Source organism: Abrus precatorius, unplaced genomic scaffold, assembly GCF_003935025.1.
Source record: "Abrus precatorius isolate BTA unplaced genomic scaffold, Abrus_2018 Scaffold5, whole genome shotgun sequence".
Lineage (NCBI taxonomy): Eukaryota > Viridiplantae > Streptophyta > Magnoliopsida > Fabales > Fabaceae > Abrus > Abrus precatorius.
The window spans coordinates 13,671,314-13,689,772 of record NW_020874395.1 but is presented as its reverse complement, the minus strand read 5'-3'; the positions used below and the strand labels follow the sequence as shown (position 1 = coordinate 13,689,772).

At 32.7% G+C, this 18,459-nt stretch overlaps 1 protein-coding gene across 1 annotated transcript; it reads right to left on the bottom strand.

Moving 5' to 3' along the window:
* Positions 1-93: 93 nt before the first annotated feature.
* On the bottom strand, positions 94-13,139 carry LOC113867372 (dehydrogenase/reductase SDR family member FEY-like). Its single transcript, XM_027502654.1, has 8 exons — positions 12,729-13,139; positions 11,961-12,081; positions 11,577-11,694; positions 11,140-11,276; positions 9,827-9,928; positions 7,487-7,579; positions 6,227-6,299; positions 94-838 (listed from the first exon to the last, which is right to left on the bottom strand). The coding sequence occupies exons 1-8, from the start codon at positions 12,956-12,958 to the stop codon at positions 579-581; spliced, it is 1,134 nt and encodes a 377-aa protein (XP_027358455.1). The 5' UTR covers positions 12,959-13,139; the 3' UTR covers positions 94-578.
* Between the last annotated feature and the right edge of the window lie 5,320 nt (positions 13,140-18,459).

Sequence of the window (18,459 nt, the reverse complement as noted above, 5' to 3'; positions counted from 1 at the left end):
CAGTTTAACATTAATTGTATCAAAATTAAATTTACTCTGAAACAAACATTCTTTAAATTATATAGCAGATAACAAGTGGAAGACAAGCAGGGTGACAAAATTCTTGAGAACAACATTACGAAGCATAAGAAAGAACCTGACCATATAATAATCTAGGCCTCACAAATACGTGAAGAATCCACCCAAAGAAAGTAATGAACTGCATGATAACATTCCAAAATTGAAAGCAAAACTAATGTTGAAACCCATTTTTACTTAATTAGGACAGTCACCTTTTGGCATGGGTCAAAATAACTATTACAACATGGTGCTTTTAGTTCTTACTCCTATGGATGATCATCAAAATGTCAGCAAAACTTAGGTCAAAAGAAGGTGGCATTAGAGTACATAAATATGATCAAAATGGATGTACATATTTTATCCAAAGTGTATAGAAGGGTTCTTCTCCAACAGATTCAAATGAAATGCTCATTACTTGTCATAAATAATGGAAGTGCCCTTGTACGTTATGTTAGAGGGTGCTCATGTGAGGACTCTTCAGCGACTCAAGTGTTTTGCATTCATCATTGTAAATTAGATTACTGTTCTTGTCCATAACGACATTTAACTTCTTCCCCCTCTATAAGCCTCTCCACAGCATCTGAGGGAAGGCCAATCATCTCTAATGTCTTCTCCCACACTTCATACGATGTTTGAATGTTGTGCGCTTCTTCCGATGGATTTGCTGGACGACAATCTTGAGAAATATAGGCGCAAACGGGCCACTCATCTGCTTTCAACATTTCACAATATTCTGGAACTTGAGGATCAGTGGCAGCAAATAGAGTACTCCTTGAACCTGCATTGCAGAATAAGTGATGTTGATAGGAACTGAGTGTATTATTGTATTAACATGAAAGCTCAGGGAATAACCTGGTAATACAAGTAGAAAGCTAGAAATAACAAAAAGACAGCAATGACAAAGGAAACTTCTCCTATGGCAACAGCCACCCCTAATAACCTCTCAGATATTTCCTACCTTATTCACTCTTATCATCTACAATATATCCTTCCCTCAGCCGCACTCTCTCACTCTTGCCACCTCATTCATTTGTTAATCTGTTAGAATCTTGCATAACAGCTTCCCTGCCCGCATTCCCTATTTTACCGTATCTTTGTTAGGCAACTTCTTCCATTTAATAAGAACCTCCCAGCAACCATTCATGAGTTTCCTGGCATCCAGCACCTCTTCAGGCTCAACTTGGAGCTCCAATTCTTTTGTTAAAAATGGGGGCAGTGCTTGACTAGGTTGACTAGTAGGGGGAGCCTTCTTAAGTTGGGAAACATGAAAAATAGGGTGCAATCGGTGGCAGCGATAATTTATAAGCAACAACAACTATTTTTTCTTCCACGCAAAAAAGGCCATAAAATCTGGGGGCTCAATTTTTCATTGACCTTTTTTGCCAATGACTTCAACTTATATGATCGAACTTTCAGGTATACCATGTCCCCAATCTGATATTCTAGTTCTTGCCGCCCCTTATCCGCCTGTCCTTTCATTCTCATTTGTGCTCTAAGTAAATGTTGTTTGAGCTCCTCTATGATGCTATCCCGTAGCAGTAACAAATGGTCTACCTCAGCCACCACGGTACTGCCCCGATAGTAAGGGATAATCATGGGAGGGTCACGGCCATAAAGTGCCTTGAAGGGGCCATCTTAATAGAAGCATTAAATGAAGAATTAAACCAAAATTTCCTCTATAGTAGCCAATTCACCCATTGACGAGGGTGATCACTCACAAAACACCTTAAATAGGCTTTAATGGTGCAGTTAGTTACTTTAGTTTGGCCATCTGTTTGAGAATGGTACGCAGAACTGAATTTCAACTTGGTGCCCAAGAGACGAAATAACTCCTTCCAAAATGAACTGATGAAGATTCTATCTTGATCTGAAACTATGGATGTAGGGAATCCATGCAAATGAACGATTTCTTTTACAAATACAGTGGCTACTTCCTTAACGGAATATGGGTGAAGTAACGGGATGAAATGGGTATATTTGCTCAGTCTATCTACCACCACCATAATGCTGTCAGCTCCCTTAGCCTTGGGAAGTCCTCCAATAAAATCCATCGAGATGTCTTCCTATACATGCATTGGAAAGGGCAAAGGCTAAAGTAATCCTGTAGGTTTCAAGGTTTCGTGCTTACTTTATTGACAAACCTGACAGCTAGCGGCAAATTTTTCCACATCTTGTTTCATCCGAGTCCAATAGAAAACTATGGCCAACCTCTTGTAAGTCCTTGTTACTCCAGAATGGCCCCCCCAAGGTGAGGCATGGAATTTTGCTAACAATAATGGAATGCGAGCAGATTGCTTAGGCAGGATTAGCCTCTGTTTATGCCTTGAGAAACTGAATAATGTGGGTGGGAGTTAGGATATGCCACCACTTGCTGCATGATTCCCTTCAACACTTCATCTCCAAGAACCTCTTCAGCCAAATCTACTAAGTCAGCGTTAGTGACCATGGATATGACATTATAATTCATTACTCTAGACAACGTGTCAACTGCATTGTTTTCTAGCCCCCGTTTGTACTGAATTTCAAAATCGAAACCCATTAGCTTGGTTACCCACTTTAGCGGCTCTCCCACCAAAACACATTGCTCCAATAGAAGCTTAAAACTCTTCTGATCAATTAGGATAATAAAGTGATTGCACAACAAATATTGGTGCCATTTCTGAACAGAGAACACAATTGCTATTAACTCACGTTCATAGTCTGATTTCACCTTATTTTAGTCCAATAGAGCTTGACTAATAAAGGTCAGGGGTCAGCCTTGTTGCATTAAAAATACCCCTAATCCATACCCTGAGCCTTCAGTCTCGATCACAAATTGTAGATCAAAGTTCAGCATAGCTAAAGTTGGCAAAACTTCCATCTCTCGCTTAAGCTGCTCAAATGCCATTTGTGCCTCTCTTGTCCATTTGAAATTATTCTTCTTCAATAACTGCGTGAGGGGTTTAGCAATAACATCATAATTCCAAACAAAGCGGCGGTAGTACCCTGACAAACCCAAGAAACCCCTCAAATTGCGAATGTCCGTGGGTGCTGGCCAATGTTTCATTGCAGAAACCTTTGCAGGGTCAGCAGAGATTCCAACAGAAGATATTATGTGTCCAAGATACTCCAATTGTGACTCTCTAAAACTGCACTTTTTACCATTGATCCATAGCTCTTGGCTTCTCAGCAACTGAAGAACTACACCCAAGTGGTCAATGTGGGAAGAGTAATATGAGCTATACACTAAAATATCATAAAAAAAGACTAATACAGATTTACGTAAATAGGGTTTAAAAATCTTATTCATCAGGGCTTGAAAAGTTGAGGGGGCATTGGTTAACCCAAATGACATTACAACATACTCGTAGTGTCCTTCATGTGTTTGGAAGGCTGTTTTAGCAATGTCCTCTGGCTGCATACGTATTTGGTGGTAGCCTAATTTCAGGTCGAGTTTAGAGAAGATTGTGGCCACTCTCAACTCATCCAACAATTCTTGAATGACTGGAATGGAAAACTTGTTCGGGACAGTGATACTATTAAGGGCGTGGTAATCCACACAGAAGCGCCAGCTACTATCTTTTTTCTTGACTAGAATTAGTGGGCTAGAGTAAGGGCTGGTACTTGGTCTGATCAAGCTTGCTGCCAACATATCTCTTACGAACCTTTCAATCTCTTCCTTGTGGCAATGAGGATGCCGGTAAGGACAAATGTTAGGAATAGTAATCCCTTCCTTCAAAACTATGGCATGGTCACATTCCCTTAGAGGTAGGAGGGCTGTACCCTCCTTAAACAATTCGCTAAACTCCCTCAATAGCTCCTTCATAGCCTCTAGAGCTGTCGATGCCACCTGAGTAGGTAATTCTGTACATCCCACCGTAATCATACCCAGCTTTACATAATAAGCTTCAGCCTCCCCCTTTAGCTTCTTCCTTTTGGCTTTTAATGAAGCCACTATCTTGGATAGTCCTACGTCGCCTTTTACCTCAATAATTCTCCCATCTTTGTGCACCTCAATCAAGTGTTGTTGCATATCAGCACTAAATTTTCCTAAGCTCTTGAGCCATTTGTACTCTAGGATCACATACATCCCCACCAAGTCAAACAAGAAAAAGTCCTAAACTACTAGTAAGTTGGGTAGTTCCAACACCACTCCCCTGCAAACACCTTGGCTTCCCAACCTTTGCCCATCTCCCTCTTCAACAAAGTATCCCTTCGTGGTTTCGGTGGGAATTTTTAGCACTTCTACCAGACCTAGTGACAGGAAGTTATGTGATGCTCTTGAGTCCACCATCACGAATACCCGCTTCCCCGAGATCGTTCCCCATAGTTTCAAATGAATTTTTTGAGGTTATACCCGCGATACTACTTGCATTTAGCTGGAGGTTTACTTCTTTTGTTTCATCCTCTTGAGCTGCATCCTCTTCTCCTAGCAGGATGATGTGGAGCTGTTTATTGCGACAAACGTGACCCAGCAAAAACTTTTCATCGCAGCAAAAATGGAGTCCCCTCCGCCTCTTCTTGTTTTCCTCCTCCTCGATCAGTCGTTTGAACCCTAGGCCTCTGCAGTGTGAGGGGGTTGCGAAAGGGTCACAAGAGTTACTTTGGTTCCCTTGGGTCTCAACGCGGCTCCCACTGGGGCGATTAGGAACCCTAGGCCCAAAAGAGGAAGTGGGTTCGCTCCTTCTGGTCCAACTCTGCCTAGGCGTGTATTGGGCTCCTCCTGTTTCGGCTCAATACCCTTTAAAAGTAAGCCCATATGAAAGGCCCAATACCCTGTTTTTCTCTTCGACCTTCTATGCCATTTCCATGATAGTGCTCAAATCTCCAGAGTCTCTCAACCTTACCTCTGCTTTTGATCTCTTCCTTCAAGCCATTGAGGAAAGCTCCAATCATAAATTCTTCATCGGCAAAGCGAAGAGGGGCAAAAAATAGCTCAAATTGTTCCCTGTACTCCAAGACCATTCCCCTTTGTTATAATCCCATTAATGCTTCGTATGAGTTCTCTGATGATGACGACTAGAAACGTCCCAACCATGCCTATTGGAACGCAGGCCATGAGGTTGTCGGAACCCGCGGTTCCAACTATTGGTACCAGTTGAGCGCCTTCCCCTCCAGACAAACCACTGCAGTATCCACCTTCTTTGCTTCGAGAATGCCATTAATTTCGAAGTACTACTCTGCCTTATTCACCCATCCATATGGGTCATCCCATGCGAAGTAGGGAACTTTCACTCGCTTCACCCGTTCCTCCCTTCTCTAAGCATCGCCCTCACCATTGCCACCTTCTTAGTTATTGTTCTCACCTTCCCTCTCTGCCCTCACCACTTGTAAGGCTTATTCGAACCTTGTTGTCATCACCGACATCATCTCGTCCATCTACCTCCTAAACTCCTCCTGCATAGCGATCTGCAGGCCCTCCAACCTTCGTTCGATGTTTTCCAATAGATTCTCCATTCGAGTCGATACCATCAGGCACTCCCAGGATCGAGAGCTTTGATACCAACTTGATAGGAACTGAGTGTATTATTGTATTAACACGAAAGCTCAGGGAATACCCTGGTAATACAAGTAGAAAGCTAGAAATAACAAAAAGACAGCAATGACAAATGAAACTTCTCCTATGGTAGCAGCCACCCCCCCAATAACCTCCCGGATATTTCCTACCTTATTCACTCTTATCATCCACCATATATCCTTCCCTCAGCCGCACTCCCTCACTCTTGCCACATCATTCACTTGTTAATCTATTAGAATCTTGCATAACAGCTTCCCTGCCCACATTCCCTATTTTACCCCTCCTTCTCTGGTATGTCTTAAGTGGAGGCCCAGTTGGCTTGGACCCAACAGATGTTTTATTTTCACTCTAACAAAATACCCATCGACTAGGATGGTTAGGTCAATTGATTATAGCATAGGATCATGTTTGAGTAATATATTGCCAAAACTAAGCTCCATATTTTACTAGAGAAAATGAAATAAATTTCAAGATTACCAAAACGTTAGAACTAAAAGAAGAGTAGAGAGAAAGAGAGAGCATGTGATTTCCCTGAATTGCTTAGAACAACGCATTCAAAATCGAGCCACATCCAAAATATTAAAAACAGGCAACAGTCATAATAGTGTCTTAAAAACGTATATTGTTAAGTATTTCTAGCTTTAGGTTGAAAGTGGTGAGTAAACAGACCTTCTTGAGCACTAAAGATGAAGTAAGGTATCAAGTGATATGCAGCTTGAACAATTTTTGGAAGATCTCTTGCCTGAAATAAAGTTGAAAGCAAAGCAGGAAATTGTTGAATAATGCAGTGAAACCAAGGAATCAAACAGCATCTATATCCCATTACGCAACAAAAAATTACCAAGCCTCGCTTCAGAGATTTGAACTCAATAACTTTCAACTCACAAATCATAATTGCCCCGTTGGCAAAATGTTATGACAATAAATTATAGCACTGAAGTTATAAAAACAGGATGAAATTATTCTATGGCCAAGTCCTGAGAGGGCCAAGAAGGCTCTGAATCCTCCAAAATCTAAAACAAGCATGCCGTTAGCAGCCTAGGCTTCAGAACCAATAGATACAATATTATGAATCAGAAAATTTACTATTAGAATTGGAGGTATTTATTTGTAATTGTATGCAGTTCTAGATACATCTCACTCTCAGTCTTGTTTAACCAACCTCAAGATTCATACATCCTCTTCGATCTGATTGACACTTGCTTATTCTAACAAATAGCCAAAAGTTTCATTAAACAAATATCTTCATCCATTGTTAATTTTCATCCATCTACTTTTGTCAAACATAGACATCTTAAAATAAATATTAATCTGACAAAACAAGCTAATATGTTCCATCAGACTACTAGGTACATCTAGTAGAAAGGGAAGTAGGGTATAGTCTCTTTCAATCAAATGGGTAGAGGGAAGAGTATGGGAGTTCTAATTGTGACCACCTGTTCATGCAGCTGGTTGTTAGAGGCAGAACTTTAAAAGGGAAGGACAAGAAAGAGATGGAGGGATTCAGTTTTGAGGGAAAAAGTTTGGAGAGGGAGGTTGCAGGTCCTCAAAGTACCTTGTATATCCATTTTCCTAGAATTCTTTCAATTTTTTTTCTGGTTTTGCTAAATTACTTATAGTACAAAATTGTGCCCCAACTAATATAATCTTCTCCCTCCCCCATCTACATTGTTTTCTCGACAAGGTTGACACGATAATGGCAAAGGGAGGAGAAAATTACAGGGAAAATATTCTCAAGCAAAAGATAATTTCTTAGAGTCCTCTGTTGACCTCTTGCAAAAGAACAATTATATCCTAGGTTGATTCTTCAGCAGAAGTTACGTTCAGTTGTCACAGATTTGTAAAAATAAAATAGGTATTATAAGATTGAAAGTACAATAAAAAAATGTTCCATCCAGAAACAGACATTCAAATTTTCAAAGAACTTACAACATTGGTCTGAACAATTCCGGGTGATACACACATTACACTGATGCCAGCTTCAGCAGGGAGTCGTTTATTAAGAACACTACTAAACATAACCTGCAACATAAATGACAACTCCTGTATCATTCACAACTTCTACAAGAAAGTAAAGCAAACAATTAACCTTTGTGTAATTTTGTACCACTGATCAGTTACAATAAACTTTAGAAGTCAATATTGACAACAGACTACAAGATCAAACGCAAAAGGAAAAAAATAGGGAGAAAACAGGTGAATTCAATCTATCAAAAGCTAAGCAACAAACAAGACCAAAATGCTAAAAAGTTACCTTTTAAGTAGTATGTATGTAAACACCTGCTTATAGTTTGGCTAGTGCAGATAAGCTATTATTTTGAGAGTAAAAGGAAAATATCTAAGTCACAATTCTAACGGCATGTGTTTTTTCAGCGCTTCTATGTGGATGTGTGTGTGTGACGGGGGGTGGGGGATTAATACATTAGCACAGACATAATCATAGTTTGAATTGATATAATTGTAAAATTTAATGCAAAAAGAAACAATTCATGACAAAAACGGAGTATAAACTATAAAGAAATAGTTGTAAACAAATTAAATGAAAAGAATAACTAGAAAGATATAAGTGTGTAGAGGTCAGCAGTGTAATGACATCCATAATTCAAGTAATCTGCAGATTTTTACCTACCACATCTACTGACAGTATACCAATTTGCAGAATGATGCAGCATACATAAGTATTTTCCTTTATTTTTTTGGGGGGCAAGGTAGTCAAAATTAAGATCTCACGTAAGATGGACGAGGAAGAAAACACGTAAATAGTAGGATTGTAACATGGAAAGTAAGATATTACTTAAAATATAGAATTATATTTGAATAAATATATATACATAAGAAAAATACCATAAATAAGTGAAGTAACATTAAAATCACAAATAACATTTAATAAAATTTAATTAGAAATATGTCATAACCCATAAAAGTTACAACTCTATTAAAAATACTATTTTATTTATTTATTTAAATAATATAAGTTTTCATACAAAAAAAGAAAAGCATTTTTCTACAATACCTATGTCTAAACTATTCACATGGCTCAGCCCACACCTTGCCAAATATAGCAAAATGCTAACCCAAAAGGACCAGGGCAGTGCAACCAGAAACCAAAATCAGAAACAAATATGCATAATACAAAACAAATGAAGACGAATACAAGTGAGATCCGAGACAGTGGCTCATATTTGAACACCCATAACTCATTTGCAAGACAAACTCACAGGCACAGCAACCAACACCCAGCAGCAATTAAAACTTGCAGGTGCAGCAGCAACCAACACCAACAAAATAGAGGTAGAGAAGACAACCCAGTACCCACCCAGTCATGCTCACATTTAGATTTGAAGGAGAAAGAGCAAAGAATGCAAAGAAATGTTGCAGGAAAATAACCAATACATGCGGGTCTTGGGTTTTATAAACTGGGTCATAAGAAAACCATGTGGGTCAATTGGGTTTTTTTATGAAAAAATGAATTTTTTTAACCAGGTTTGTTTTCGGCAAGCTGGGATCTCATGGTTCAATGATTTTACAAAACAGCATCAAATCCTAGGATTGGGATCACTCAACATATAAAAAATCATAAGATTGTATGATCTTATGAGTATAATCACAATTTTGACTACCATGGTTTGGGGGCAGGGATGGGGCAGAGGTGGGGTCCTCCTATAAATTAAAACAGAAAGAAAACAATAAAACCCAAGTGATGCAAAAATGCAAGATATATGTCCAGTCTCTCAATGTATTTGCAATTGCAATGGACAGCATTGAAATATAAGATGGCTAACTTTCACCAATGAATAAATACACCATTAGAATGTGTTAAGACTCAAGAAATCAACACACCGAATTCTAATTGAATGATAGAAATAATCTGGTTTTTATGCCAGAATGAATACCTGTATCATGCAAATCCATGTTACAAAATTTCTTATTCTTACATAATTGTTCTGTATTCTCTCCTAAAATTAGTATACATTAATATGTTACGCTTCTTAAACACTATGTACTTGAGTTAGTTCTCTGAAACTCAATGTGCAAGATCAACATCAGTAATAATTAAATGGTTAATATGCACACACATATAAAATAATATATTTTATTTGCAGTAAGACTCTTGGTTGAATTGTACACTACTGCTAAAACCTAAGTATTTAAGATTTTGCAGAAGAAATAAATCACTACATATAATATAACTGGAAACTTCATTAGAAAGAAAAAGTTATTTGTAAATTGCAAGATATCAATTTCTCAAAAACTTTGAAAGACATGTACCTCTGCTAACTTGCTGTTTGAGTACCCCACCATACTTGAAAATTTCTTTTTTTCGGATGTGACATTCATGTCTTCAGGGTCTATAAAGCCAACATGATGCATCTACAGAAAAGAGGGGGAAAGAAAAGACAAAGCACTCTATGATTATTAGGGAAAGAAAATGTGAAAGATTAAAAGAAAATACAAATAGTTAGTCATTATCATCATAAAATAAATTTTCAATTTTCTAGGAATAATTACTTTACCATGATGACAACAGTAAAGCAATCAACACTTACAGCATAGAAAAATCATGAAACAGCTAAAGAGAAAAAGAATAATATCCAAGAGAATTAATCGATGGCCCAATCAATTACTTGTTCGACATGCTTCCTTTTCATAAAGCATCTGACTATTAATTCCTGGAACACAACTGATTAATGGAGCCTCTGACTGTATTTGTCTTTTTCTTAGAGATATTTTCTTTGAAGCCTAATATTTCAAGTACACAAGTATTTCATCAAGTAAGAATCATGTATTAAAGAAATATAGCTCTTGCAAATTCTTGAAATTTAAGGTGTTCACAAAAACAAAATTGTATTTTTGCAACTAAGCAAAGGGTTATATAGCTAATTAGCTATGCATTGAAAAGCAAGTATTTGAGCAAGAGTACAACAATATTGTTATCTCCTGCAAATTAAAGTGTCAAATATAACCTGATAATACACCACAAAGAAGAAATATATCTTATGATGTTGATTTTCTGCAAAAGAAAAAGAAAACAAACTTATTGCAAGCATTAACAGACTATAAATATTTCAGTATCACATATGTCGCTCGTACTCTTGTTACCATAAAACAATTTTTGCTAGAAAACAAGGAGGGAAAGCACACCAACCAGGAATCAGGAGGCCAAGAAATGCTCCTAAACAGAAAACATCTACCATTTAACCCTTCATAACTTCTAGTTTGCTGTTAAATTTGAATTCTAGAAAGCATCAACGTTCATCCTAGCTAGCGGCACAGAAGATTTCAAATTGAATAGCCTTAGATAGCAAAGCAGCAATGTATCAAAAGTTTTGAAATTCTTTCTGATAAAATAAATCAGAAGATTATTGTCATGTACTTTCAAAAGATTCAGGCACAAGAAACCAACACATAATGACTCAATCAAGCAAACATCTAGCGAAAGAAATTTTTTTTCATAAACATTAGTAAAGTAAATGTCAAAGGCAATAATTTGACTAAAAAAATACATGAGAATAAACATTGACTTTGATGTGCAAGGTCACGTCCTATGTACATATAACAGTTTTAAATAGCAAGAGACTTACAATGGAATTCACATTAACAATGCGACTAGGTGAACCCTTAATAAGGGATGGCAAAAGAAGTATTGAAAGCAAGGCAGGAGCAAGGTGATTCACTTGCAAGTGTTGTTCATAACCATCTATGGAAAACCTTTGTGGCTCTGAGTAAAAAGAAAAACAGGTGAGTAGATTAGTTACATTTGTCATCAACAAGACTAATACTACTACTATTACCACTACTGCTACCCTCATAATGTTGTAACCATAATAATCTTGTAACAACAAAAGATGAGATAAAAGAAAAGGGTAAGTTTGTTTCAACATGTGAGCCCAAACATTACCATTATTTACTCAAACCATAAACAGATTGAGCCAGTACTTGGCGCTGTCTAAGATTTAGAATGATAGACATAAGAATGGCTAAAATTTAGCAACAACCTTGTTTCATCAGAAAAACCAACCTCCGATGGAAAAAATTCCAGCATTATTAATGAGAACATGCAAGGGTGCTGAGCGTGCATTCCATGCTTGAGCAAACCTTGCAACGGAATCCAATGAGAGAAGATCAACTTGCATCACCTTGACAACCCAAAAGGAAATATCAATGACCGGAATTAATCTCAAAACACGTTTGAATCAAGCTTATTTTGCATTAAAAAATCTTCAAACAAAATCTCTCTTTCGAGCATCATGCAAAAAGGCTCTACTTAGTACAAAATAAGCTAATCCAACCACACAATCCAACTCAAAAAAATCCATGGATCATATAAACTTTAACAAAGCAGGCTCCAAGCGTGCCAGTTTAAAGTTCCTTGCACAATAACAAATAAGGGACATAAAGTTACCTCAACATTGAGGGGAATACTCAATCCTTCAGAGTCAATCTGCCACTTCTGGATCAATTCCTGAGCCGCCTTTGTGTTCCTCACTGCCATGACAACATGGGCCCCTGACTGTGCCAATTGCCTGCAACATATGAAGAGCAACAATAAGATTAAAAAGAAAAAAAAAAAAAAACATAAAAAATGCTCATACTTCTCAGTGTCAAACTATAGAATTTAAACTAAAAATATTCCCATCCGCACATGACCATCATTACAAGTCATCCAATTGGATATAAACTAATCAACAAGTAATTGTAGAAGAAGAAAATAATTTAATCGAATTTCTCACATAAATTAAAATCAATATACGCATCTTAACTTTTCATAGAAAAACACTCCATCGTAAAATTTCTCCATAAGTTCCTATAAACTTGGAAAAGCTTTTTTTTTTTTTTTCCTCTTCAATTAGGAATAAAATATTTATCTCAACTAAAAAGCTACAATAAAATAGAAGTTCATTCAAACTTGCCCTACCTTGCCTTGCAAACACAGTAATCAAAATGGGACACACCATTTATTACCCATCCAGACAAAACCAGAAAGGTCCCCTCCTTCGCACAAACTCCAACCCCAACCACGAAACCAACACATACCCACTTCCCAAAATTACCCTTTTTTCAAAATCACACAAGAAGCACCAACCCCAGTAGCAAAGTTCAAAATTTTTCAGCTCAAAAACAAAAATCCATAATTTATTGCCATGAATTTGAAGGAAAATGGAAGTGGGACCTTGCGATTTCGAGGCCAATGCCACTGGTTGAGCCAGTAACAATGCAAGTGAGATCATTAATGGGTGGAAGTGGCATGGGATTGTGCAAGTGGCTTGCCATGATGCGCTGAAAGAGCATCTCGTAGATCAGGTAGAACCAGCCACGTAACCACTCTATCCAACCCAAACCTTCCTTCTTCTTCTTCTTACTCGATGATGATTCTTCGGTTGAAGATGATGTCGTTGCCATTTCTCTCTCTGTGTCTCAGAATCTGAGATCTGTCTTTAGCATGTATGACTGTACTTTCGCTTGGATTTGTATATGGATGCGTGAGTTACGCTGTGTTCACTCGGCTGGGACGAGTTCGTTCCAAAGTTCCTCAACTGAGTGCTGGACTAAACTTTATTTTAGTTTCTTAAACATTGTTGGTCGACATGCTTGGTCCTGATATTTCCAAATTAACTAGTCGTCAATTGTATTAACTACAAAGATGAAGAATTTTCTGTATACAGTAATTATGAGTTTTTAAATTATCACACGTTTTTAAGTAAACCATATTAAATACATAGGAATTATATGGAATTTGAATTTTAAAATTAGGTATGTGTTATGGTATCTTAAAATTTTTTTATGAAAAATTTAAATTAATAAAAAAAATACGTATTAATTTTTAAAAAATTATAATATATAATTTATTTAAAGTTATATTATTTATATTATTTGTTATATAGTTTTATTATTACTATTATTATTATTATATTTAATTTTTTATATTTTTTATAAATTTTTAATTTTAAATAAAATATAATTTATATTAAATTTATTTAATAATAAATTATTATATTTTTATATTTAAATAAGTTAAAAATGATTAAATTTTTAAATAAATATAAGATGTAATTAAAATTAAATTAATTAAAATTTAAAAAGAAATAATAATATTATATCAATATATTTATATTTTTAATTTTATTATTTAATTATTAGATTAATATATTATATTATAATTATTTCTTATTTATAATAAATAAAAATTACTTAAATATAAATTATATTTTATTTAAAAAAATAAAAAAAATAATACTAAAAATTTATAAAAATGATAAAAAATAAAATAAAAAATTGAATGTATAATATATATATATTATAAGATTACGTAACAAATAATATAAAAAATATAACTTTAAATAAAATATATATAATAATTTTTTTAACTTAACACATTTTTTATTATATTAATTTAAATTTTTTGAGTACGATACTCATAAAATAATTTTATATAGTACTATGAAATTTATCTTAAAATTATCATACGTTAAGTAACCATATTATAAATACAAAGAGACCATATTAATAGAATAAGAGTTTTACCGAAGCTATATTCTAACTTGAGTTCTTAAATCATCATATGTTAAGTAACATTGACAAAAATTTGAAGTTCTTATATTATCTTTCGTTATATAATATTAACAAAAAAATTTTATATGCAAAACAATTCTAATAAACAAAGATGTCAACTCTCCTGAATTTATTTTGACGCTAAAAGTTATAATTTTCACTTTAAAATGTGATTTTATTAAATTTGTATGTGCACGTAGCTTCTGCACAATTTCAAAGGAAAAATGTTTGTCTTGAGGATTGCAAGAGACTTTTTGGCTGCATGTAAGGCTTTTATTGGTCTTGATGGATGTTTCTTTTTTAAAGGATACTCTCGTGGACAGTTATTGTGTGCAATGGAAATAATCAAATATTTGATTTAGCATATGTCATAGCTGGTTTGGAAAATAAAGGAAACTGAAAATGGTGCAACAAGCAACTTTGTTGCACCACAACATTAGGAATTACAACTGTATTAGTAGAACTTTATGTCTGACGTGCAAAAGGTATGCATTTATGGTTCTATAAAGGGACCAATTTGAATTTTCTTAACTTATTTCAAGGACCAATTTAAAGTCTATGAAAATCTTTTAAGAACTAATATCATTTATTATGATGTCAAGGATTAAACCTGTCATGCTGGAGGTCATGCCTGGAGTGGCACAAAGATATTGTGCCATGCACTTAAAAAAATTATTGAACAAATAGGGACTTAAACATGAGATTTGCGACATGGGAATGTTCAAAGTCCTCCACTATGCCACAGTTCAATGCAAACATGGAGAAAAGCTTATTTCAGTGGTTGGCCAATATTGACCATGGCTGAGGAAATAAGATGCTATATTCTGAGAAAAATGGCTTCTCATAAGTTACAACTACTTGGATACAATGGCCAATTGACTCCTATATGGTTTTGTGATGGGGAGGGAAGTAGGTTTGAAATACAATCATGGCATAGCAAGGTTGATATGGACTTGACCACTAGAACATGCACTTGACGATTTTGGTAACTTACAGGCTTACCATGTATGCATACTATAGCAGCCATCGCTCATAAAAACCGTTTTGTGGTTGATTTGTGTTTCTTTGTTTCTGTCAACATGTCATCACTGTTTTAGTTGAATAGCATAAAACTTTGTATATTAACTATTTGTTAAGACTCCACAAATGTAATACAATAGATGTGAATAGCGTTTAGTGTCATTTTTTTTAACTTGGTGATTATTACTTTTAAAAATAAATATCACATCTCTTAAAAAACTTTAAATTATGACCCATCATTTATTATTATTAATGATTAAAATTTACGCACTTTAATCTTCAAAGTGCAGAGATACAGTTTAGAAGAGTTGTATCCTAAGATATGGTCTAAGAAATGAAAAAAATTCAAGATATGTAACTAACTATTGTGACTTACCAAAAAAGTTTATTAATATAAATAAAATATATGATACATGATATTATTTATTATTGTTTTTGCATATTAAATGAAACTAAACTTAAAAGGAGAATTTTAATTGCTTTTTCAACAAAAGAAAAAAAAAATCAAACCAATATCTCAAAATAAAGATGTCTATTCTATCAATCAATATTTAAGGGTTGCATTTTGACATTCACAAGCGATTTATGATGATTTTGGTATGTGAGAACCAACTACCAAATTCTTGATGTTCCCAATTATAGCATCATATATATAATACTTAAGAGTTAATCAGCTTGTATATTCCTTTGAGTTTGACATGCAAATTACCTTTTTATATCTAACTTTTCATCAAAATCTAAGGTTATGATATAATTGCATAAGATCTTCTTACAAAATTTCAAATATTTCAATACTATCAAAAAAATCGAAAAATCACTCTCTATATTGATCTACCAAAACTTGTTGGACCGGAGTTTTCAAATAAAAATTCATTTATGTTTAAGCCAATGAGTTTTCCTATAAATTTTTCTCTATTGTCATTAAAAATATTTACATATATTAGTTTAGTACCCATACAATGCATAGTATGTCATTTTAAAACAAATATATAAAATTTAATAATTAAACAACACCATTTTATAATTTTATGTAAAATCGTATATAATAAAATTATTTTAAATAATAAAGTTCTTTAAAAATTATTTTAATTTAACTATATAATCATAAATATTATGTGTCAAAATATAAAAATTTAGAATATAATTTATTTTAAAATAATTCCTTTATTGTTTAGTGTCAAATTTTTTTAATAAAATGTCAATAATCAATATATATTATTAACCATAAATTTTAAAAAATAAGATTCTTAAAAATAAACTCTAGATAAAAAAAATATTAAAATAATTTATATATATATATATATATATATATTAGTCTTTATGAAATGTCTAAAAATTTGTGATATAAGTGTACAGGTATATAATTTTTATTTCATTATTGAGTGATAGCATATTTAATTGTAATTTAAATAAAATATACTTTAAAGTGTGTTTATACTTATATAGTATAATACAATTTTTCCCTAGTAAATTATTTTTTGTGCATTACATGAATCTTATTGAATTAAAATATTTTTAATAAAATTTTAAAAATATATCATATGAATATTTTTAATTTAATAAATTTTATACATTAAAAAATGGTAAAAAATTTTATTGTTAATAATATATATTTTATTATATTAAAGATGATTAAATGAATTATTCACTAAATAAACCAATTAACACGAATTTATTTCAGCTTAATCAATAATCTTAAATTTGAGTCTTTAAATATACAATTACATTAAATATTTGAAAAAAAAATCTTCATCACCTATAATTATCTTTCTCAATTTCACTAGAATTACATTAATATAATAATATTTTTTTTTAAAAAAAGTTTTGTTTGATATAACTCTTAAAAAATACACTCATTTATATTAAAATTTTATATTTATTACAGATGATTTTGTAACTGATCAATTATTGTCTCCCATAATAAATATATTTTTTTTATAATTAAAACAAATTTATATTAATGTAAAGTTAAAGAACACTGAATAATTCAACTCTTAACAAATTTAGTCATAAAAAAATTTACATTAAAGTCTTATAAATAAAAATAATTGATGTAAAAATTGATTCATAAAGTAAAATTATTTGAATTTAAAATAATTTAAAATATTAAATATATCAAATTATTTTAACGTTCTATAATATTGTGATGTAAATATTTCATCTTTTGAACATGTAATTAAAATGATTGAATAAGATTAAAAAAAAAAAAAAGAGAAGAGAATCATAAAAGGATGACATTATTAAAAAATGACTTTATAATAATATTAAGGAGAAAGATTAAATTTTATTGGCATAAATTATACTCATTTTATATCATCAATGACTTTTATACAAAATATAATAATATTTGTTGATTAACTATTTTATATATATATATATATATATATAATTTTGACTATTTATATCAAATTTTATCAAAATTAAATTAAAAAAATGCATTAAATGGTTATATATATTATATTACTTTTAAAATATAAAACAATATACCAAATAATTTTAGATTGATATAAAATTTTACAAACATGTTTTACATAATTAAAAATTTTATTTTAATAATTAATTTTAAAATTAAATTATTTAATAAAAACATTAAATGCTATAAGAATAATTATAACTTGCACAAATATATTTTGATATTACCGTAATATTAAATGTTATATTTAATAAATACGGTACATAATTAATTTAAAAAATATGATAATATTATCTTCATTAAATGTATTACATTTGTAATATTTCTATTAGATTTTAAATATAATATTTGATGTTTTATTTTTCATAAAATTTATGTTATACAAATTTTGTTTAGTTATAAATTAATAACAGTGTTAATAATTCAAAATGTTGAGAATGAGTTTTATATTAAAGTTTAATTACGGTTAAGAATATTGATAGATTAAAAAAAATTATTATTTACCGTAGACATTGACATTGTACGAATATGGATACTAGTCTATATTTTCCTATCAAAAAATAGAGTTTGCTTATTATTACAGTAATATGTTTATTATTATTCTTTTAAGAAATATTTTGTCTATAATATTATTTACACAATTTTTTTAAAAATGAGATGAATAGACACTAATAAACATTAAGAAAAAAGATATTAAACGTAATTTTATGGTTACAAGAAAATTAAGAAGAACCTTCCAAAATTCCTTGCAAAAAAATCTGGCACCACAGAAAATAAATAATTCCAGTTAGAAGCATTACTTAGTGGAAGAAAAATTTAAAAGGTTGGGACAAAATGGTATTTTTAATATCCACCGCCAAGAAAAAGCTGACAGAAGGCTCCTGACGACGCCGTTTGATTGCCCTTCAAAATCCCCCAC